Source organism: Mustelus asterias, chromosome 16, assembly GCF_964213995.1.
Source record: "Mustelus asterias chromosome 16, sMusAst1.hap1.1, whole genome shotgun sequence".
Classification (NCBI taxonomy): Eukaryota; Metazoa; Chordata; class Chondrichthyes; order Carcharhiniformes; family Triakidae; genus Mustelus; species Mustelus asterias.
In genome coordinates this window covers 51,609,723-51,633,739 of record NC_135816.1, presented here as the reverse complement: position 1 = coordinate 51,633,739, position 24,017 = coordinate 51,609,723, and the positions used below count along the sequence as shown (strand labels likewise).

At 43.4% G+C, this 24,017-nt stretch overlaps 1 protein-coding gene across 3 annotated transcripts in view; it reads left to right on the top strand.

Moving 5' to 3' along the window:
- sh3pxd2b (SH3 and PX domains 2B) overlaps nt 1-24,017 on the top strand; it is a 273,651-nt gene that overhangs the window by 157,439 nt on the left and 92,195 nt on the right. For 2 of the 3 annotated variants that reach the window (XM_078231114.1, XM_078231115.1), the window contains exon 5: nt 8,902-8,993. The exons of the other annotated variant lie outside the window; for it this stretch is intronic. In XM_078231114.1, coding sequence (XP_078087240.1) covers nt 8,902-8,993 — 92 coding nt within the window. The remainder of the gene's footprint in view (nt 1-8,901; nt 8,994-24,017) is intronic. 3 annotated transcript variants of the gene reach the window in all.

Genomic DNA, 24,017 nt, shown 5'->3' with positions numbered 1-24,017 from the left:
CAGGATGAACATTCTCTTTCTGTTATAAAGGCAAAATATTGTTGCCTTTATCAATGTAGAATTTCATTTTCATGAATTTTTAAATTACCATTAATGTCCCCCAGTTGCTTAACATGTACTAATTCAGCTGTTCTCTTGAATTATTAAAATTTGGCAAAATCTGATTTCTCCAAAGGTTTGAAGAACCCATGAGTTATTTAAAAATTATTTTAATGTACAATGATTTCTGATTTATAAAGGTGGCAAGAAGTAAAAGCATAACTCTATTTTCATTCATTATTGCTTTGTAAAATAGCACACATTGCTATCAAGAAGGACTTATTTTTACATTACTACACTTAGTTAAAAATACCTTCATATTTCATAATTAATATTTCTGTGCTATTACTGACAAGAACACTTGCTTTATGTTCCTCTTCTGGATGCTTTGCCAAGCATTAATAATGCATAGTGTTCATGTTCCCTACACAGAATTTTGATTACATTGACTGTCTGAAGCTCCCAGTCTTTGAGAAAGTAAACAACAAACTTGAGTCCAAGGACAAATGCTTGAACTGGAGCTGCAGCATTCCACTTTTGCAGGAAGAGTCGACAGAACATATTGACTTTGAGAGTGTCCTTTAGAATGCACTGGATTTGTATTCAATACACTTTTCCTCTACCCTCTGACCAGGCAATTAGTGTAATGCTCTGTCATGCTTTTGGTTCAAATACATCAGTAAAAGCCTTTTGCCATTATGTGCTTCCTCTGTCTGCCGCATCTCAGCAGTTTCTTAATGGCTGAGGTCACAAAGGTGACAGGACACATATATTTATACTTCAAGAGCTTGTCTGGAAAGCAATATAAATTAACATTGTCTTTCTGTATATACAAGATCTTGCTAATGATCCTTACACAACTAATCCTTATTATCTGAGGCATTGCTTTATAAGCGGTTGGTGAAAGTCATGGTAGAAGGTGGAGACGAGCGAATTTGACCTGCTAAGGGTGGTGGTAGTGGTGGTAAAGATTTGTGCAGGAGGTTAGAGAAGGAAACAGTTCTAGTGTGTTGGCATGAAGCTGATGCATTTAACTGGTGCACAGGAGTGATTTCAGTGTGTAAAAAAGCAAATGGCAAAGGAATTAAATCAGCGTTTTGGCTTTACTTGGCAGTGCATGAGTTTTCCAGCCTTTTTGAAGATTGCCAGGGTCAGGAAGACCAAAGTACAGCCAGGGTTGATGGAAAATGGACAGGCTGGAAGGCCTTTAAATACTGGAATAGGCCAACTGCCTCTTTGTCTAAATGAAAGGCCCTTTTTTGAGAGTGTTTTACCTTGGGGTTATTTGACTTTGATTTGCATTTCCCTACCCCCAGCCTTCTCAGCAGCATGGGAGCAGCTTCTGCAACTCTAGATTGGACCTCTGCTTGAGACCCAAGACAAGCAACAACACCGACACTAACAGGAACAGTAAGAAGTCTCGCAACACCAGGTTAAAGTCCAACAGGTTTATTTGGTAGCATAAGCTTTCGGAGTGTCACTCCTTCAGGTGACTCACTCAGGTGACACTCCGAAAGCTTGTACTACCAAATGAACCTGTTGGACTTTAACCTGGTGTTGTGAGACTTCTTACTGTGCTTACCCCAGTCCAAAGCCGGCATCTCCACATCATGACTAACAGGAACAGCAGGATCAGCTGTCTTTTCCTTAGCCTCCTGCTACTCCATGGGACAGAAGAGATGGATACAGAGCTCCAGCCTGAAGGAGGCGACATTCCCAACACAGATTATACAGGCAGAGGAAAAGCTTTCTGGACATGACTGAGTTAAGGTGTCTTCGGAGGCTCCGGGTTTCTAAGCAGGTTGTTGCTGACTTCCTGCAGGAGTGGACCAGGTGGGCACACGCTGCCAGTGATGGTCAACGTCACCACTGGCCTGAATTTGTTTGTCCCTGGCTTCTTCCAGGTATCTACTGATGCTGTCTGGAGGATTTCACAATCTGATGCCAAGTTTGCCAGGGTCACCACTTAAGTCCACTTTGCACTGATGTGGTCAGACAGGATCGGAGGGGCCTTGAATTTGCTTCCATGGCCGGATTCTCATAGGTTGAAGGTGTCATGGATTTCACATTTCCAGCAATCAAGGTGCCTTCAGATTATCCATGAGTATTTGTTTAATCGAAAAGGATTCAATTCCATTATCGTTCAGCTGGAATGTAACCACCTGTCTGTTATTATACATGTCTGTGCAAGATATCCAGGTAGCTACCATAATTGGGGTGGCACAGTGGTTAGCACTGCTGCCTCACAGTGCCAGGGATACGGGTTTGATTCCCAGCTTGGGTCGCTATCTGTGCGTAGTCTGCACGTTCTCCCCGTGTCTACGTGACTTTCCTCCGGGTGCTCAGGTTTCGTCCCACAGTCCAAAGATATGCTGGTTAGTTGCATTGGCCATGCTAAATTGCCCCTTAGTGTCAGGGGGAATTAGGAGGTTAAATACGTGGGGTTGCGGGGATAGGGCTTGGGTGGGATTGTTGTCGGTGCAGATTCGAAGGGCTGAATGGCCTCCTTCTGAACTGTAGGGATTCTATGAATGACTATGCACTCCGACAGACTGCCAATTTCCAATACAGCATCCTTCACATGGTCAGCGTGCTGATTACTGGAAGACCTCCCTCAGTTCTCTTCCTATCCCTGGAGTTCCCTTCTGTAAGGAGAGAAAGCAGCAGGTTATGAATATGAGAACTTGATTGTGACGAGAGGGTTCAATGAGAAAACTTGTGGAGTAATGACTGGGAGGAAAGATGGGAGTGAGATGAGTGTCAGTGTTGGCTGCTCACCTGGGGATGTGTGGAGATGCGTGGATAGAGAGGAATGGGTGGAGTTATGTTAGTCTGAGGAGTGCTTTGGATGAAAAAGCTGGTGAAATCAGAGTGAGGGGCTTGGAACTGGATGTGACATGCCACTCACCTTTCCATCCATAATGGTGGCATTAAACCTCTGCAGGCATCGCATTCAGGAGTGTGGAGAAAAATACAGACATCTGATGGATCCCCTTGTCACCCTAAAATTGTAAATTGTGCTTTATAGTGGGGATCTCTGTAGCCCGAGCAATCACACACTGAAAGAGACCGCACTGGAGGGGAACTTTGCAGGTGGAAAAGTTTGGGATACTGTTAAACTAGCAATTGGCCCCGCAGTTGGCCTTTGTAGCCAAGATTTTACTGATGTCTTTAACAGATGAGTGAACTCTGCCTGACACAACAGAAATTGAATAAAATGTGAATAATGAATTAGCTACAGCTCATTGAATGAAGTTGAGGTTCATTGGGGACTTGTCTTTCTCTTTGACATTTGTAAAGGTGCGATCTGCCTTTTTCATGGGACGACATAGAAATTTTACAGCAGTGAGAACCATCATTTATACGATTTCAGGTTTATTTCAGCAAGCAATTTGTGGTCATTTTAGTGTGTTTAGATGGGCATATAATTCAAGCTTGTCGACTTTGATCTCCACTACTTTTAGGGTATTCAATTTCCATTACTGTGTGCCAGTATTTAACGATAGTCAGACTGAGTATGTTGTTATGATCCCCGTAGTGGCCAATAACTTCTAATAAGCTATTCGAATTTCCAGAAAGTGACTGAAGGATCCCACGGCAAGATTTCAGGTTGTAAAACTCGTACTGTAACAAATTCAAAATATCATTGGCTAAATACTTGTAGGTGAAATAAATTCTGGATTACAGATATGTTTCCCCTATTTAATTTTTAAAATGACTGAAAAACCTTGCTACAGTTATACTTTACCCTGTCTCTTAGGTAGAAACTTCATTCTCCAGGAACCAACCTAAAGCTATTCTTGGGTCCCAATGACTTGTTACAATTTCTTTTCTTGTTGGATAACTTCTCGTCCTCAAATTGACATTCATGCTAAGTGTTACCCTGGAGATTACCTTGTTTAGCCAAAGCTAGGCAAATCTTCTAGCCTTGTTTAATTCCTCACAAAATTGGTTTTGTCAATCTGAGCGTGAGCTTCCACCTGCATTCTCTGTTGTGAATAATAGAGTAAGAAGTTTAACAACACCAGGTTAAAGTCCAACAGGTTTATTTGGTAGCAAATGCCACTAGCTTTTGGAGCGCTGCTCCTTCATCAGGTGGAGTGGAAGGGGCAGCGCTCCGAAAGCTAGTGGCATTTGCTACCAAATAAACCTGTTGGACTTTAACCTGGTGTTGTTAAACTTCGTACTGTGTTTACCCCAGTCCAACGCCGGCATCTCCACATCGTGAACAATAGAAACAGGGACCCTCTAGCACAGTGCTCTCTGTTTCAGATTCTTGTAGACTGACCTGTCTGCGAGTTTCAAGAATATGTTAAGAAAACCATAAAAGCTGATATTACCATGGCTTTTATATGGCTGCCCCCTCACAAAGCTCACCTCAATGACAACATGAATCACAAAGGCCTTATATCTATGCAGAAATGATAATTAGCCCTCTTCTAAACTCCTACCACCATTCTATCTTGGAATTACATAGACAGTTTAAAGTATGATGTTTAAAGTATGAAGTTTATAAAGTCTGAAATTCCAAACATCATGCCTCAAAACGTTTAGATTGAAGCCTGGAATTTCACTGCTGAGTCGGGAGCGCAGAGTTGAGACATTTCTCAGTTCCACAGGGAGTGACCAGAAGCTGGATTTTTTTCTTCCATGGTGATGCAGTCCTTTGGAAGTTGGGCTGTATGACCTTGGAACAAGTGTAGAGGCTGCTGGGTTTGGAGGCAGGCTGGATGGAAGGCCTCGCTTGGTACTCTGGCACTGTGTGAAAGTTTTTAATAAAACATAAAACAGCCCTCACCCCATTCACGCCCTCAACTTCTAAACATGCCCTATGCCCCATTCATGTCAACCCATGCCCAGCTCTCATGGGCCTCATACTCTCCATGCCATATTATGCCTCTCATACCCTCCTTGCCAATCTGTGTCCTAGCCCATGACCTCATACTCTCAACCTATGACATTCTGCCCACCCTCTACACTCCCTCATATGCTCCACGCCACCTCATGCCCCCACCCAACCCTTTATCATCCCTATGCTAACTTGGTGCCAATTCATGCCAGCCCATGTCTCCAACCAGTACCCTTTTCCCTTACACCTACTGTGCCAACTCACCCTATATCTACCATGGGCACACCTCAGAAGAGTGTCTGTTGCAAACTTAGGGCGAGATACTCTGGCTGTTCACATCAACACGAGATCTTGAGTGTGGGGTGGATTCAGCTGGAAATCCCATTGACAGCGGTGAGACCAGAAAATCCCACCGCCGATCAATGGTGGGCTGCCTACTGCTGCTGAGAAAAATAACCTGGTCAATTGTTAATGCCCACTCACCTGTTTATTGCTAAATGAGTTCAAATTGCTTGTGTTTTAGATCCACGTAGAGTTGTGAATATTGTAAATTAATCAGTTATAAGTTGCTAGACTTCTTACAAGACTGAGCTTGAAATAGTCATTTGAATTAAGAAAGCCTCAAATGGTTTGATAGTAATAATTTGAAATTAAAATTTCCACTGCTACAGTACAATAGTCGGCAGTTCTTATTGAACTGGTTCGCAGTAAATGCAGCAAAATTCAACTCTCTAAATCATAAAGGATTTATGTGCAGTTTTCTCCAAAATAGTTTCTATATTCTTAATATTGTGTATTCATAAATGCTGATTTTTTTTTTTCCTCGTATTTTAGTGAACTGATATGCAGGCATGAGGCAAGGAAATTAAAATATCAAAACTATTTAAAATTGAATCTGAATAAATGACTTAAAATTTGCAATATTCAAATATTAGCTATGACCCTCTTATCCTATTGAATTATATTCAATGATTAAATAAATAAAGGCTTACCTTTATGTAGCACCTGATCATATCATGTCAGCAACCTTTAGTTTTTGAGTTGGATTTGAAGGTAGTTGTGTCGATTGACATTGTCCAAACTAGACGTGCAAGGAAATTTGAGTTCTCAATCTAGATTGGATTTGATTCCCAGATCCCGGAAACAAAAGGCTAGGGACCTTAAACAGCCCGGTATTGATATTTTTTGATACAGGTATTGAAGGAGTATTGAGATACCAACCAAATCACAGAGGAATTCAACTGGTATTTTTAAATTGCTCAAATAACCTTTTTGTTATTGATTAGAGCTACTCATTGATTTTTCACAAGAGCTACAATCCCAATCAGGAGTTCTCTTGAGGGCTACTCTTAGAACTCATAGAACTCATAGAAACCCTTCAGTACAGAAAGAGGCCATTCGGCCCATCGAGTCTGCACCGACCACAATATGTGTCCATATCAGAGGCTTGGACGGGGCAGAGTTTGTTCAGCGTGCCCAAGAGTGCTTCAAGGCAATATGTAGATAGTCCAACTCGGGAAGGGGCTATCTTAGACCTGGTTCTGGGAAACGGGCCCGGACAGGTGATTGATGTCTCAGTGGGGTACCATTTTGGGATCAGTGATCACAATTCTATGAGTTTCAAGATACGTAAAAAAAGGATAGACGGATAAGGCTCGAGGAATACAAAGATAGGAGGAAAGAGTTTAAACAGGGTCTTAGGAGGGCAAAAAGGGGCCAGGAAATGTCCTGGACAGGCAGGATTAAGGAGAATCCCAACACTTTTTATGCATATATAAAGGAGGAAGAGATTAGCTAAGGAAAGGGTAGGTCCACAAGGACAGTGGAAGGAATGTGTGTGTGGAGCCAGATGAGGTTGGCGAAGTCCTTAACAAGTACTTTGCATCAGTATAATGGCACAGTGGAATGGTGCTGTGCCCATAACCCAGAGGTCAATCGATCGAAACCATCCTCTGCTATCATATTATTATGCGGGCAGCACAGTGGTTAGCGCTGCTGCCTCTCAGCGCCAGGGACCCGGGTTCGATTCCCGGCTTGGGTCACTGTCTGTGTGGAGTTTGCACATTCCCCCCGTGTCTGCGTGGGTTTCCTCCGAATGCTCTGAACTCATAGAACTCATAGAAGTATCACTGTGTTCCATGTATTGATGAGATATGGGTCTACACTGATGACACTACCACACAATGAATCCCTGATTTGAATTATGTAACTGTGTGGAATTGCCAGGAAAAGACTCCACCAGAGGACAGCTGCATTGGAAGCTGGAATATTGCCACCTCTCTACTTTCTTTTGCTGGATCGAGGAAGGGCGTAACACTAAATCTTATTGTTGTCATCACTGCAAAACCGGGGAAGCCAAGGCCAGAAAGCACACGAAGCAGCACGTTTGTTGATAGTATTGAAAAGCACTAGGGCTACAAAGATGTCAAAATGAATAATACCTCATGTTTATCTAGTGCCTTGAATGTGGATAAAGATCTTATGGCCGTCCAAGGTATACTGGAACAGAAATAAATGATGAGCTAACAAAGGAAACATTGGAAGGGTTGGAGAAGGATTTTAAGATGGGTCTTAAGGGGAGGTGAGAGGCAGAGTTGTTTTAGGAGGAACCTGGCTGAAGGCACTATTAACAATGAGTGAAGTGAGAGAGGGATGCACAAGATGACAAATGGAAGTGAGAGGTATGCACAAAATCAGAATCTGAGGAGGGGAGAGTTATCAGGGTAGTTGTGTTGGTTAAAGTTAGAGATAGCAATAAATGGGACCATGAAAGGATTTAAACACAATGCTAAGGTTTTAAATTGGGGATGCTTGGGAGCCAGGAGCAAGCATATGTCAACAAGAAGAGGAGTGATGGGTGAGCAGAACTTAGCGTAAGGGAGATACAAGTTTTGAATCAACAGAAGTTGAAAGAATATGAATAATGGGAAGGCAGCCAGGAGAGCATGGGAATATCTGAGCCTCGAGGTGACAAATGATGAGTATTTCTGCAGCAAATGGGCGAAGATCATCTCTTATGGGGGTCAAAGTTCAATTTGTGTTTGAAATAGGAAACTGAGTCAGATATGAACACACTGGTTTATGATATCCTCTGAACCCTGCAGTATTACCACTTATTCAGTTCCCGTTTATTATCTTTTAATGCTTCCTGCATACTTATTTGGAAGTAGCAGATGTACTTGCCTAATATAACTTGTAAAAACTAGTTCAGTAGTGATTGAAAATGTCACCATTTTGTATGTCATTCTTGTACTGTGTTGCTATGTGATATGTATACATCTTATATATGTATATGTATATTTTATATATGTGCATATATATTATGTATGTATTTTCTATGTTAGATATTTGTGTAAATGTATATATATTTGTGTGTTTTTATATTATACGTGTGTATATGTTAGATGTGTGTATAAATGTGTATGTACATGTATGTTTGTGTGCATGTATATATATTTGATTCAGGGGTGCACACAGTGGTTAGCACTGCTGCCTCACAGCGCCAGGGCCCCAGGTTCAATTCCTGCCTCGGTTACTCTGTGAGGAGTTTGCACATTTTCCCTCTGTCTGCATGGGTTTCCTCCTGGTGCTCCAATTTCATCCCACACTCCAAAGAAGTGCGGGTTAGGTGGATTGACCATGCTAAATTGCCCCTTAGTGTCAAGGGGATTAGTGGGGTGAGTACGTTGTGTTACGGGGATAAGGCTTGGGTTGGATTGTTGTCGATGCAGGCTCGATGGGCCGAATGGCCTCCTTCTGCACAGCAGGGATTCTATGATGAGAGATTTATGGCAGATCAGTATTTTCACAATGGGGGAATAGAGTGCAAGGTTAAAATCTGTTTGTTCAGTGAGACTCTGGAGAAAGAATGCATATTTTACTTAATTCCAAACCAATGGAGGAGACCTGCATTTTGATGCATTAGGTTCATGACCTCAATTTGGACAGAAATGAATTTCTCTTAAACAGACGATCATAAAAATCTCATCTCATTGCTTGTTGAATATTTGCAGGCCCTCATCCGATTACCAGCCCATATTTCTCAGTGTGATGAAGTTCTGCAGTTCTTTGAAACAAGACCCGAGGATTTAAACCCACCTAAAGAGTGAGTATGTTGTAGGAAATTGCATCTTACCCAGTTTTATCGTTGAATTATTCCGACAACGTACTCTCATCACCGAGAAGTCCAGGATCAGGTTCTGATTTTGGAAAATCCGCACGATGTTTGTCTTAAGGAACAGGTTAAGATTAAAAAGGAAAAGGCACATACATTGTCACTTACTACTTTGGACAAAATAATGTATTGTTTTTATATGTTTTGTTCTGCCTTGATCATTTTACATCGTATTGCATCTTCAAAATAAGTTACCTATTTTGCTCAGATAGAGGAAATCAACTGAAAGGTTCCTGTCTCCTGATCATCATTCAGTGATTCCTGCTTTAAAGTGGCATTGGTGAACATCTGGTGACAGTCTGTTCAGCTGTGATGGTATCCAGGATTCACTAACCTGTGACCAAGCACACTCTCATTTTCTGAGGTCGCGTGAAGAATAATCTTGGTTGATGTAATTTAGGTTGCCCAGTGTCCATGAAACCCAGCTGGAGTTTAACACTTTTGGGAATTGTAAATGTGAGTAGATTTGGCAAAAAAAAAAATGGATTAAAACAAATCTACTATACTTTATAATACCCCTGGTTCACTCCATTTAATTGTAATGTTTTGTGAACCATTTCAAGTTTTTCACCCCAGAGGACTCTGAGCTCATCTATTTATTTAGCTGGATTACCATGACTCTGTTTTCACCTCCCACCGTTGGTAACTGATGACCATGGGGATTCAGGGTTCGGAGTTTTGCAGCCCAATTTCGCTGAAACAGAGACAAGTGGTTGGAAAAAAAAATGACGGTGATGTCATGCGGTCAGACGCCTGCCTCTGTTTCGGCATTCTTTGACATCCACTAGGGTGGGGGGAGGCAAATGTGGGCCTCCGAATTCGCTCACGCTCCTAAACAGACCATTTAAGCACATTAAGGGCTTGTTAAAAACCGGTCTCTGGAAACGTTCTGCATTTCCCTGGGTGCACCCAGTGTTTTGGAGCTGTCTGCCTCAGACCTGCTGGAGGTGCATCAGGGGACCACACAGTGGAGTAGTCATGGAGGCAAGAGACATTTCAAAGGTAAGTGTTCTTGCTTCCGATAGGTTAAAGAGCTTACCCCACTTTGAAGTTAAATTGCAGCAGCCCATCGCGGATCAAGGGAGGAACCCAGGAGTTTTGCCAGTTCAGGAGGTCATCACTCTTCTGGTGTCACATGGGCATTGGACCAGTGGTCACAGCTGGTTTGACTCTCCAGCTGAGCACCAGGAAGGGCACTGGTCAAAATGGATACTGAGGCCTTTGGAGATGAGGAGCAGAAATCTGCCCAAGGAGGGACAGAGTGCCAGGCGTCCGGAGGCCAGAGGAGAGGGACAAGGGGCAAAATGGCGAAGAAGACAGAACCCTGAACACAGGATCTACAGGCAGAAGCTAAATACACCTGGACGTAACTGAGAATCAGTTCGAAAGGAGACTGTGACTCTCTCGGTGGATGGTCATTCCCATCTGTGATCTTGTCAGCTGCAGACCCTCTGCGGCGTCTCTCAGTGGGCTGCATGCTGGTACTTCACCAAAGTGACAAATGCCCTCTTCACCAAGGCTGAGCAATTCCTCAGATTCACAACTGGTGGGTATTGCAGGCTTTGAGGGCACGGTGTCCCTCTGTTGCATGATGTTCTGCAGTACCCTCCCGCAAGGGTCTTGATCATTATTGTTGTCCTCTGTGCCCTCCACAACGTGGCCCTCCACAGGGACTGTGAGGGCGTGGAAGGAGACAGCTCATCAGAGGAGGAAGAATTGGAGGGAGAGGGCAATGACATTGATCAGAGAGGTGGAGCTGCTGCATGATGAGGTGGCCACCTACTGCCAACATCTGGAAAGAAGACCTTCCTCCTCTCCGGTGAATGGCAGGCCACCGAATCGCTGAGACGTTTCACTTTCCAGTGGTACAGTGGAATGCTTTGGCACAAACTCTCTGCCTCAGGACAATCACCAGGCTCAGTAGTGGCTACTTTGGGTGTCTGAATGAGTCCCCCACTTCATCTGACTCCACTCCTGTCCTCACTCGCTATAATTGGACGCAAGGCTCCCGGGAAGACAGCGGATATGCTTTCGGGATGACCCCAAAGCATTTCGAACAAGATTGAACATTCCCATCAATGCATTGAAATTCAAGATTTGTGACTGAAAAATTGGAGATGGTTAATTCCCGTATCAATTAAAGTCTCGCTTCCACCAAAATCTAAAATTTAGTCAGTTTCCCGCCGGAGGCAGGTTCGTAACAGAAAATCAGGCCTGGCTCCTGGTTCCCGCCTCCATGGCAAAAAGTCATGTCAAGTTCTCATGGGCTCCCTCTTTTAAAGGCCTCCTTAGAGCAATGTAGGTTCATTATTCGGGTAAGAACAGAGTATTTCTGACTCAGGCTGGGCGAGACTGCAGGTTGGGGAGTTTGGCCTGGCGGGGAGGGGTGGGAGGGTTGGGTTGAGTGAAGTCTCTGGGTGTGAGGTCAATACTTGAGGGGTGGGGTGAGACTTGGGCTTGGCAGGGAGGTGGGGAAAGAGTCTATGGGGTGGGGGAAACCTATATGAGAGATAGTCAGGGGTGTGGAAGGAGACCCCTCGTGTATTGGGGGAGAATAGAGCGGTCCAGTGGGAAGGGAGGCTGGAGAGAGACCTCGAGGGTGGTGGCGATGGTGGGATAGGGGAGGTGTGGGAGGTTTATGGGTGTGGGGGAAGTCCTGTGGCTTCAGCCTGGGTCTATACAATGGTTACTCTGAAATTAGAAGGGATTTTAATTGTTCTAACTTCTGTTTGTCTGGCGTAACCCACTCAGAACCCTCCAGAGTTTGTGATTGAAATCACAGAGGTAATAATTACAAGGTGCAACCTTTTGGGTGGTGATTAATATCAATGTCTATTTCCACTGCAATCTAAGGCTCAAATTTTGATGCCAAAACGATGGTGAGCTTACTGAGACTAGGCATTGCTGATGTATCAACTCTGAAGCTATCTTGTGGCAAGGAGGAGATACCCTGTGAATTTCAAAGTGCCACAGATCACTGGTCAATTTCCGCTCCATTCGTAGTCAGCACCTTGGGATTGAGGATGACTTGCTGCCACTCCGGTTTGATGGGTTCTGAGGTGGATGATAAGTCCAATGCACAATCTGCAGTTTCTGTCACATGAGAGGCAGGTGGAGTTTGGAGGGTTGGGTAGATGAATTCCTTGGAGGTTTATGTGCGCCCTCTGAAGGTGAATTGCTTGAAGGTTTATGTGCTGCCTCTGACGCATTAACTCCACCTCAATATGTTCTTGACTGTGTTTCTCGATGTGTTTCTCGAATGAACCTTCTCCAATTTTTCAGTCACATATCAGGAATTTCAGTGTGTTGATGGGACTGTTTGATATCATTAGGAATGCTTTGAGGACATCTATAACGCATACCCGCTGTCTAACTGGGAGTCTTCAACTGTGACTGAGTTCTGAGCGGTCTAGTTGCTTTGGGAGTTTCTGTCAGGCATTTGAATGACATGTTGTGCCCAGCGGAATTGGTTTAAAGTGATTAATGCCTCATTAGGAGATTCACAAGAATGATTCCTGAAATGAAGAGCTTGTCGTATGAGGAACGATTGAGGACTCTGGGTCTGTACTCATTGGAGTTTAGAAGGATGGGGGGGGATCTTGGTGAAACTGCGAGGCCTGGATAGAGTGGACGCAGAGAGGATGTTTCCACTAGGAGGAAAAACTAGAACCAGAGGGCACAACCTCAGGCTGAAGGGTCGATCCTTTAAAACAGAGATGAGGAGGAATTTCTTCAGCCAGAGACTGGTGAATCTGTGGAACTCTTTGCCGCAGAAGGCTGTGGAGGCCAGGTAATTGAGTGTCTTTAAGACAGAGATAGGTAGGTTCTTGATTAATAAAGAGATCAGGAGTTATGGGAAAAAGGCAGGAGAATGAGGATGAGAAAAATATCAGCCATGATTGAATGGCTGAGCAGACTCGATGCGCGGAGTGGCTTAATTCTGCTCCTATGTCTTATGGTCTTCTTGCTGGGTATGTTGACTGGGAGAGGACACTGCTGTTGGACCAACTTCCTTGCCACCGAATTTAGAAGGTTTGTCCAAATCTCAGAAGCATACCGCTGCGGGATTACTACTGTCTGGTAAACAGTTATATTCGTCTCATGTTTTCATCGTGATGTCTGCCTTCATTGAGAGGGGGGCTCCCAAGATATGGAAAATGGTCCAATTCAATCCCCCCCCCCCCCCCGCCCGCCAAGTTTCACGAGTTTGACATTAGCTGCTAATTAATCTTGCTGTAGAAAGTTAGGGCTGTTGCTTAACAATGCAACAATCATTTCATCGAGATTTATGTTCCTGCTGAGTTAATCAACCTTTCTGGTCCAGATTGGGATTTTAAAATGTGGAGTCTCGATATTAAAGGTAGCAAAAAGCTATTTGTGATTTTTAAAAAGTTAAATTTTTAAAAAGTTCTGATTTTCCTGTCTTTTTTTTTCTCTTTCAGTTAATCTGATCTTTCTTTCCATTTCTTTCTTTTTCTGTACCGATTTGACTCGAATTCATCCTTTTTTGCCGTTACCTTTTTCTCAATCCTTAAATCTCTTTAGTTAACTAGGCTGTGGTCCCATCATTCACCAAGATCCTAGATGTCCTGTTGCCCATGCCATGTACTTTTCAGCTTGCTCTTTCAATAACTTTCAATTCAAATTTATTTTAGACCAAAAGAGGGAGGACGAGATCTTCCATCTCTTCACGTTGGTGATATCGTCTTGTCCCATCGATGGCACACCCCCACCGTGGGTTTCCCAGTGACGTGTGGTGCAATCAATGGAAAGTACCATTGATAGTAGCAGGACTAAAAGATCCTGCCATCGGTCAATGATGGGCCACCTCCTGCTGCCGACAAATATGCTGTGGGAAGGCCAGAGAATTCTCCCCCCCCCCCCACACACACACACACACACACACACACAGAGAGAAAGAATATGACACACTAATACATATACTAATATGTATTACATGTGACAATTAATAAATCAAACCAAATCTCTGTGATACCTAATTCCAGCAAACTCTCGGCCAAATATGTAAAATTTCATAGTGTGGAATCAAAGAAAAGTAAAGAAATATGGATTTTCCAGACTCATTAGTAATTCTGGTAAGTTGCATTTGAAATTCTGCTCTGGAATATTCATTTAAAACATCAGCATTCTCCTTTCTGCGTGAGGTCACAGGAAGGTCATCTGACACAAACTGCAGCGTTTTCAACCTATACTTAGTTAGTTTCTTAACTACATTTAAGTCCTGTCTGATTCAACCTGGGATTACCTCAAGATTCTCAGGATCCAGATGTGAAATCATTTATACTTTCTATAAGCACTCATTTGAAGGATGGAATAATAACATCATTCCTACTTTCAATCTTAAATTCCCGCACTGGGGAGAGTCAGAAATGATCTTTTTCTAGGCGGGTACGCTCCTATTTTAGTATGCGTCACACTAAACATTTTAAAATTCTTTCATGGGATGTGGGCACCATTGGCAAGGCCAGCATTTGTTGCCCATTTCTAATTGCACACCATCTCGGAGGGCAGTTAAGAGTCACCCATATTGCTCCGGGTCTCACAGGAGACTAGGTAAGGATGGCAGATTTTCTTCCTTTAAAGGACAATGGTAAACCAGATGGGGTTTTACAATGATTGCTGATAGTTTTAATGATCACCATCATTGAAACTAGTTTTACATTCCAGATTTATTAACTCAATTTAAATTCCATCAGCTGCCCTGGTGGGATTTGATTCCACGGTCCCAGAACATTAGCCCGGGTCTCTGGATTACTCGTCCGGTGACAATACCACGACACCACCATCTCTCCATTGATCATAGAAGGTGGGTTTAATAGTGTCCATGGGCCAGGTTTTCATGTCAAAGGCAGGAATTGAGAAACGGGATTAATCCTGTGCAATGATTTCACCTCCATCTCAAGACTGCCGACAAGTAGTATCGTCTGTGTGGCGAAGGTGGAGAGGGTTTAAGTATTCTGGACTTTGGCTACAGACCTGAGGCATAAATAGAGGTAGGTTGAGTCCAGAATGAGCGGTTGAAAAGACCCTTCTCTGTTCTAAGAAAACCTATGCCTGGTGCTCCTGATGCTACCTGAGGCTTTTTAATAAACAATTGAACCTTCTGACCACTTTAAACTTTCCCTTGTCACCCACCTCACGCATATCACCTTCACCGTCTCATTCATGTCACACCCTCACCCCACCCATTCACTACCATCACTCCCACACGCACACACACACACACCCTCACTCGCATCACCTTTCTCCCCCCCCCCCCCAAACCTCCTGCCCCTCACCTTGAACCTATGTCTCCTTGTGACTGACCCTTCAACTAACGAGAACAGCTGCTTCTCATGATTTGACCTAAATGAAGTGCATTAAGTTCCCATCTCATCAGAGATTCAATTTTTTTTTTAAATTAAAAGCAGCTCTCCCATCTTGGAGAGAAATCTTGATGGTAAGTTCCTGTTTTGGGATAACCAGTAGTGTAACATATATATAAACAAGCATTTGCCCATTTTTCTCTATCAATCTAAATGACATTCTTATATTGTACATTCTAAAGCTATTTTATGCTGATTTTGTTAAGAGGTCGTTAACTATGGAAAAAAGCAGATATTTTCCTATTTGTTTTAAAAGGCATTTCTTCTTCCTCCACACCACAAACCATCCCCCCCTCTACCCCCACACACGATCATTGGATGTAGAAAGATTAGGCAATAGAAAAAGATATGTTGCAATTTAACTATTGACGTATTAATAAAATCTCATTAAAATGGTCAATTTTTAACAATTCTGTGCATATGGAGAGGACATGATACCATCAAGTGAAATGGATTGACAAAATCTAAAAAATTGGCCAGAACAACAGCTGGCACTTCAGTCTTGTTTGCGATTAGGCTATTTGACTTTACAAATAACTTCCTTTTGTATTTCACCCTTCACTCTCCCTTCAATACTGATGATTCTCAGTTATGTATTCCTCTTGTGACTCTGATTCTGGCTGAGGCTCTCTTCAGTCATGTCCAGAGTTGAAGAACAAAATCCAAAAATGTAATTTGAATCCCAGCTGGAAAGAATACAAAAACTGTGCAATAAATGTTTTTTTTTCTACATTCGCCACTAAGGCCGTTTTTTTTACTTGACATTCGGAAATGTCTACAAAATACAAATCCTTGCCACCAAAGATGAAAACTGGTGCTAAAATAATAGAATCATAGAATCATTGCAGTGCAGAAGGAGGCCATTCAGCCCATCGAGCCTGCACCGACAACAGTCCCACCCCGGGCCTTATTCAGGTAATCCCAAGTATTTACCCTGCTAATCCCGTGACACTAGGGTCAATTTAGCATGGCCAATCAATCTAACTCTCTCATCTTTGGACTGTGGGAGGAATCCAGAGTACCCGGAGGAAACTCAGGCAAACATGGGGAGAATGTGCAAACTCCGCAAACAGTCACCCGAGGCCGGAATTGAACCCGGGTCTCTGGCGCTGTGAGGCAGCAGTGACAACCACTGTGCTGCCCACCAGTAATAACTGGTGCTTAATAAAGCATGCCTATTTCAAAGTTTGGATTGAGCACACAGTTTATGTCCTGAATGCTAACTGCCATTATTTGAATTTGCTAATTCAGACGCCTGCAGATTTAGCACTCCAGCTGATTAAACACAGTTTTGGTGGACCACTGTAGTTATAATTGGATATTTTGTGTTTAATTGTATGCCGATGTTGACCTTTAACTGGCTGTTCTCTTGCGCCCCTATAAATAGAGACCAAAAACAAGCCGTGGTTGCTAAAGTGAGGAGGTGCATGCTTGTAATTTATAACTCTGTAAATAAATTTTACGGAAGTGTATAAAGATTGGCTCCAGTTCTTCATTCACGAACAAGCTTTCTGAGACATAATTTATTTTCTTCATTCATGGGATGTTGGTGTCACTGACCAGGCCAGCATTTATTGCCCATTCCTAATTGCCCTTGGGAAGATGGTGGTGAGCCTTCTTGAGCCTTTACAGACAATATGTAGTAGGTGCACCCAAAGTGCTATTGGGAAGGGAGTTACTGGATTTTAACCCAGCGACAATGAAGAAACTGTGATATAGTTCCAAGTCAGGATGGCGTGTGGCTTGGAGGGGAACGAGTAGGTGGTGTTCCCTTGCACCTGCTGCCCTTGTCCTTTCAGGTGGGAGAGGTTGCAAGTTTAGAAAGTGCTGTCGAAGGAGCCTTGGTGAGTTCCTGCAGTGCATCTTGTAGATGATGCACACTGCTGCCACGGTGCATCAATGGTGGAGGGAGTAAATGTTCAAAGTGTTGGATGGGGTGTCAATCAAGTGGGCTGCTTTTCCTGGATTTTGTTGAGCTTCTTGAGTATAGTTGGAGCTGCAGTCATCCAGGCAAGTGGAGAATATTCCATCATATTCCTGATTTGTGCCCAGTAGATGGTGGAAAGGCTTTGGGGAATCAGGAGGAAAGTTAACTCTCCCCAGAATTCCCGTCTTTGACTGCCCTTGTAGCCACAGTAATTATATGCTGGTCAAGTTCAGTTTCTGTTCAATGAATTACAACAGCATGTTGATAGAGAGATATTCAGCAATGGTAATGTCATTGAGTGTCAGCGGAGATCATTAGATCCCCTCTTGTTGGACATGATAATTGCATGACATTTGTGTGATGTGAATGTTACTTGCCACTTAACAGGCTAAGTAGTGGTGGTAGGTGGTAATCAGCAGGAGGTTTCCTTACCATGTTTGACCTGATACCATGAGACTTTGTGGGATCAATAATCAATGTTGATCACTCCCAGGGCAACTCCCTTCTGACTATATCACGGTGTCACCACCTTTTGTGAGTCTGTCCTACTGGTGTGACAGCACATACCCAGGGATGATGATGTCTAGGACATAGTTGGATTCACCGAATCACACCTCGCAGACAATGCCAAGCTGTTTGACCAGTCTGTGGGGTAGCTGTCCCAATTTTATGCATGCAACTTGATGTTAATAAGGCGGACTTTGCAGGGACAACAGAGGTGGGTTTGCCATTGTCATTTAAGGTGGCTAGGCTGATGCCATGTGGTCTATCCAGTTTCATTCCTTTGAGGTTTTGTACCAGTTTGAGACAACTGAGTGGCTTGTTAGGCCATTTCAGAGAGCAGTTAAGAGCCAACCGCATTGTTGTTGGTCACATGTAGGCCAGACCAGGTAAGGACAGTAGATTTCATTCCCAATAGAGCATTAGCGAACCAAATGGTTTCATGGTCACCATTACTCAGACCAGCGATAAATTCCAGATTTATTAATTTAATTTCAATTCTGTCAGCTGATGTCAGAGCATTCGCCTGGGCCTCTCGATTCAATGACATAACCACTACACCATTGCCTTCCCCAAGGAAATGTGACGTGGATTCTTGGACACAGCACTAAGAGATCCTGGTAGAGAAGATCCAGAGGAGAAGGAGTTGTGCTTCTGATCCTCTCTCTTGTAGTTGCTGCTCTGCCTGACTGCACGTCCACCTTCCGTTTGTTACCCAGACCGAGAATGACCCAAGCAAGATGCCTCTGCCTGAGTGCTCCCTTTTTCCTTTTGATTCCTAAAGAGGGAGAGTAACACAGCAGCTGCTCAATTTCAGTTAAGGTGCAGAATAAATGTTGCTCGAGTCTTGATGAAGTCTTGACAATGTATCTGAGATGTTTTCCCAATGTGTTTCCGAGGTTTTTTTCACATCTCCAGCAGTAAGTGAAAGTGAAGTGATGGCTAACCCTTTAAGCCTTGCTTGAAATCCGCACGAATGGCTTGTTTAGTCGCAAACACATGGTCACTGTTAGGAAAGGGCAACAGGACAAGCACGAACCACCAAAATGTCATGCAGCCTCCTTTTGTGTACTGGTTGGCATTGTAATTGGCAGTTGGCTCCTAAATTAACCTTGGGTTACCCCTTTAGCTATCTGCCATTGCTAAACATGGGCTAAACTGGCATTTCAGCTCAAGGTTCCATTCTGGCCATCTCTGAAGCCTTTTAGTACCTCAAGGCAGCATCATTTTAGTCTGTTACTAACTGTCATTAGGTCTTTATTGAGAGTAGGGGGTATATTTTTGTCCAGGATGGCTGGAAGTAATAAAACCTCTTTAGAAATAAGACCAACTCTCTGTAAAGCAGATTGAGATTGCTAAATTGCTACATCTTGTGCTGGAATCTTTGAATGGCATCAAGATAGATAAGTCGCCGGGTCTGGATGGGATGTACCCCAGGTTACTGTGGGAGGCGAGGGAAGAGATTGTAGAGCCTCTGGCGATGATCTTTGCGTCGTCGATGGAGACGGGAGAGGTGCCGGAGGATTGGAGGATTACGGATGTGGTTCCTATTTTCAAGAAGGGGAATAGGGATAGCCCAGGAAATTACCGACCGGTGAGTCTAACCTCAGTGGTTGGTAAGCTGATGGAGAAGATCCTGAGGGACAGGATTTATGAGCATTTGGAGAGGTTTAGTATGCTCAAGAATACTCAGCACGGCTTTGTCAAAGGCAGGTCGTGCCTTACGAGCCTGGTGGAGTTCTTCGGAAATGTGACTAAACACATTGACGAAGGGAAAGCGGTAGATGTGGTTTATATGGATTTTAGCAAGGCATTCGATAAGGTCCCCCATGCAAGGCTTCTGGAAAAAGTGAGAGGGCATGGGATCCAAGGTGCTGCTGCCCTGTGGATCCAGAACTGGCTTGCTCAAAGGAGGCAGAGAATGTGTATAGATGGGTCTTTTTCTAAATGGAGGTCGGTCACCAGTGGTGTGCCCCAGGGATCTGTTCTGGGACCCTTGCTGTTTGTCATTTTCATAAATGACCTGGAGAGGAAGTGGAGGGATGGGTTGGTAGGGTTGTGGAAAGTCTGGAGGGATGTCAGAAGTTACAGAGGGACATAGATACGATGCAAGACTGGGCGGAGAAGTGGCAGATGGACTTCAACCCAGATAAATGCATAGTGGTCCATTTTGGCAGGTCAAATGGGATGAAGGAGTACAATATAAAGGGAAAGACTTAGTACTGTGGAGGATCAGAAGGACCTTGGGGTCCGGGTCCATAGGACTCTAAAATCGGCCCCGTAGGTGGAGGAGGTGGTTAAGAAGGCGTATGCTGGTGTGCTGGTCTTTATCAATCGAGGGATTGAGTTCAGGAGTCCGGGGATAATGATGCAGCTATATAAGACCCTCGTCAGACCCCACTTGGAGTACTGTGCTCAGTTCTGGTCGCCTCATTACAGGAAGAATGTGGAAATGATTGAAAGGGTGCAGAGGAGATTTACAAGGATGTTGCCTGGATTGAGTGGCATGCCTTATGAGGATAGGCTGAGGGAGCTCGGTCTTTTCTCCTTGGAGAGACGTAGGATGAGAGGAGACCTAATAGAGGTATATAAGATGTTGAGAGGCATAGATCGGGTAGACTCTCAGAGGCTTTTTCCCAGGGTGGAAATGGCTGCTACGAGAGGACACAGGTTTAAGGTGCTGGGGTGTAGGTACAGGGGAAATGTTAGGGGGAAGTTTTTCACACACAGGGTGGTGGGCGAGTGGAATCGGCTGCCGTCAGTGGTGGTGGAGGCAAGCTCAATAGGGACTTTTAAGAGACTTCTGGATGTGTACATGGGACTTAATAGGATGGAGGGTTATAGGTAGGCCTAGAAGGTAGGTATATGTTCGGCACAAGTTGTGGGGCCGAAGGACCTGTTTGTGCTGTAGTTTTTCTATGTTTCTTCTATGTTTCTATCTGATCAGTGTTACCATATGGATGCGAAAGTTGGAATACAAACAAGACAATGGAAGATAATTTAAAGGAAACAGGAATGTGGTTTCTGAGACATACATTGATGATTAGTTGGACATCACACACTATTAATGAGGAAGTTGTGAGGGAAGCAGGCATACACAAAGAACTTTGGCAGATGGTCACCAATTACAATTCTTAAGGCATGTACTTTGCAGAGAGAAGATAGTGCATTTGGTAAATAGTGACTGGTAAAATTGAGGGTATCAGAGCAAAAGGACGACAAGTAAGGAAATACACCAATTGTTTTTGGAAACAGAACTGACATAAGATTTGAGAACAATACCAATGTATTGGCTGTTATCAAAGATCATGAAAGGTGGAGGGCTATAATGCTGACATTGTAAAACACGGCACCTGCAGCAGAATTTAATTGTGGATTTTAGTTGATGCCCATAAACTATTCAAGTTTCATGGTCAGTGTTATGTGCGGGGTCAGATAAAACTTATAATTAAGTTACTGCCTTATAATTGAATCTCAGCCCTACATAATTGTATGTCTTGAAACAATGAATTAACCTCCTGCACGGCAGAAGAACATGAACTCGGCTTAGTTGCCTCATTTATCGAATGTTCAACAAGAGGTTGATGCAAATAAATAAGAAAGACACCTGGATTCCCTCTTTGCTGGAGTAAAGAGGGTCATTTTCAGCTTTATGGTCTGATGGTGCCATTTTGTGAAGCAGATCACATGCCTTTTGTAGAACTCACTTGATATTTCACCCTCTGAAACCAAAGGAAAGGAATCTACAACAGAAGAACTCCGTCAAGTAACTAATTGTGCAGTCAAGTTGAAACTTGCCCCTGTTGTGTCCATCCAGATACTATTTAGGTTAATTTCAGAGCTTTTATTCATTTGCAAAGTGGAATTATTAAAGCATTTTGCTCTGTATACAGTGCTATAAGTAAATATTTCGGTCATGATTGACTTTGGAAATTAGAAAAGTTAAGAAATGCAACATAAGGTCATATTCAAAGTTACAAACCATACACATTTTATGAAATGTTCATCTCTAATCTGATCAGTATTGATCAGGTTGTCTAATATTGTTCATCTACTCTCTTAAAAAGGCCGGACAGTATATCTTATGAGCTTCTGTACCGAAATTCAATCAGAGCAATTTTCCTAATAATCTGTTCCTTTGATCTCTGGTCTCTTTTTAAATTTAAATAATGATTTGTTACATGAAACATAAAAGGTATGCATTTACCCTCTCTCCTTCTCTCTGTCCAGTGGAGCTGGAGCTAAAATTAAAGCAAGATATTTCGCTGTTTTCACCACTCGTCTGGACAAATGAGGCCGTCATCTCATAAGTAAATCCGAATTGGCATCCTATCATGTTGCCAGGTCACTGAAGCTGTTTTTGCAACTGGCTAAACAGAGATTGTGCTGTGGGCACTCTGTTCTGTAGGAGCATATTTGTTCCTCTGAGCCCTAGAGACAATGCTTGGGCCACTATTCCCTGCACTACCCCTGTTCTGCAATCACAAAGCTCTCCCATACCCGACACACCTACCTGATGAATGAACCAAGTCTGAGCTGGTGATACCTGTCGGTTCACCTGTGGACGCCTGTTTCAGGCAATTGCTTTCCTGCAGAATTTGATACACACGCATAAAAATGGACCTTGTCTCACCACCTCCCAGGTAATCGTTCTTTCCAAAAAATAAAATTGCCTGTAAAGATTAAGACTGAGAAGTAAACATATCGGGCATGATTTTCCCACCGCACTCGCCCCAATACCGAAAAATCCCGCCCGAGGTCAATAGACCTTTGCAAGTTCCTTGTCCCGCCCGCTATGATTCCTGTGGCAGGCGGGATAGGAAAATTCCACCCATTGTATTTTTTTGTATTAAAGCAGTCTCTATAGTCTCTTTATTGTATTTTCACAGTGATTGTCTGTGTAAATCATGTAGTTCTTGATTTACATCTGTCGTAGTTGTAAAAATAACCTTTACCATATGAGAATTCCTGTAACATAGTGATTATTCGCAATAGTTTTCAAATAAAATGACTTCATGAGATGTGTGTATCCTTGAGAAGACCAACATTTATTGTCCATCACTAATTGCTTTTGAAAAGGTGATGGTGAGCTGCCTTCTTGAACCACTGTCATCCATCTGATGAAGGTACACACACAGTGCTGTTAGGAAGGGAGTTTCAGGTTTATGACCTATCAACAATGAAAATCCGGCAAGACAGGATGATGTGTGGTTTGGAGGGAACTTGCAGGTGATAATGCTCTCATGTATCTGCTGCCCTTATCCTTTTAGGTGAAAGTGTTTGCGGGCTTTGAAGATGCTGTTGAAGGAGGCTTGGTGAGTTGCTGCAGTGGACCAAGTAGAAGTTACACACTTCTGCCACTGTTCCATAAATGTTGGAGGAAGTGATTGTTTAAGGTGATGAGTGATGTGCCAATCAAGTGCGCTGCGTTGTACTGAATGCTGTTGAGCATTTTAAGTGCTGTTAGAGCTTCACTCATGTAGGCAAGTGGGGAGCATTCCATTGTACTCCTGTCATGTGCCTTGTTGATGATGGACAGGCTTTGCCGAGTCATCAGGAGGTGAGTTATTCACCACAGAGTTCCCAGCCTCTGACCTGTTCTTGTGGACACAGTATTTATAGATTAGTCCTGTTAATGTTCTGTCAATATTAGGTCCAAGATGCTGATGGTGGGAGATTCAGTGCTGATGATGCTTTTTAATGTTGAGTGGCAATGGTTAGAATTTCTATTGTTGGAGATGGTCATTGCTTAGCATTTATGTGGTGTAAATGTTACATGCCACCTATCAGCCCAAGCCTGAGTATTGTTCATGGGAACAGCAGTAGGCCATTCAATACCATCATGGCTGTTTGGGCATTGCAATTCCACACTGGGGGCGATTTTTGAGCCACGTTGTGTCCGGCACAAATCCCACTAGGTCGGGAAAATACCAGGAGAGCCCTGAAACAAGATTTGAACTAGGTGCCAAATGGTTCACAATGTTTCTGGGCCTTTCCAACAGACATAATCAGGTTCGCGCCCATTCATTAACATAGATTTCCATGTACAAAGTTGACTTGATACTGTATCTTCTGGGAATGTGCACTATTCCCACCTATTGGCATGATGTGGCGCCAGCAGGAATCACTACTGGTCTCCAT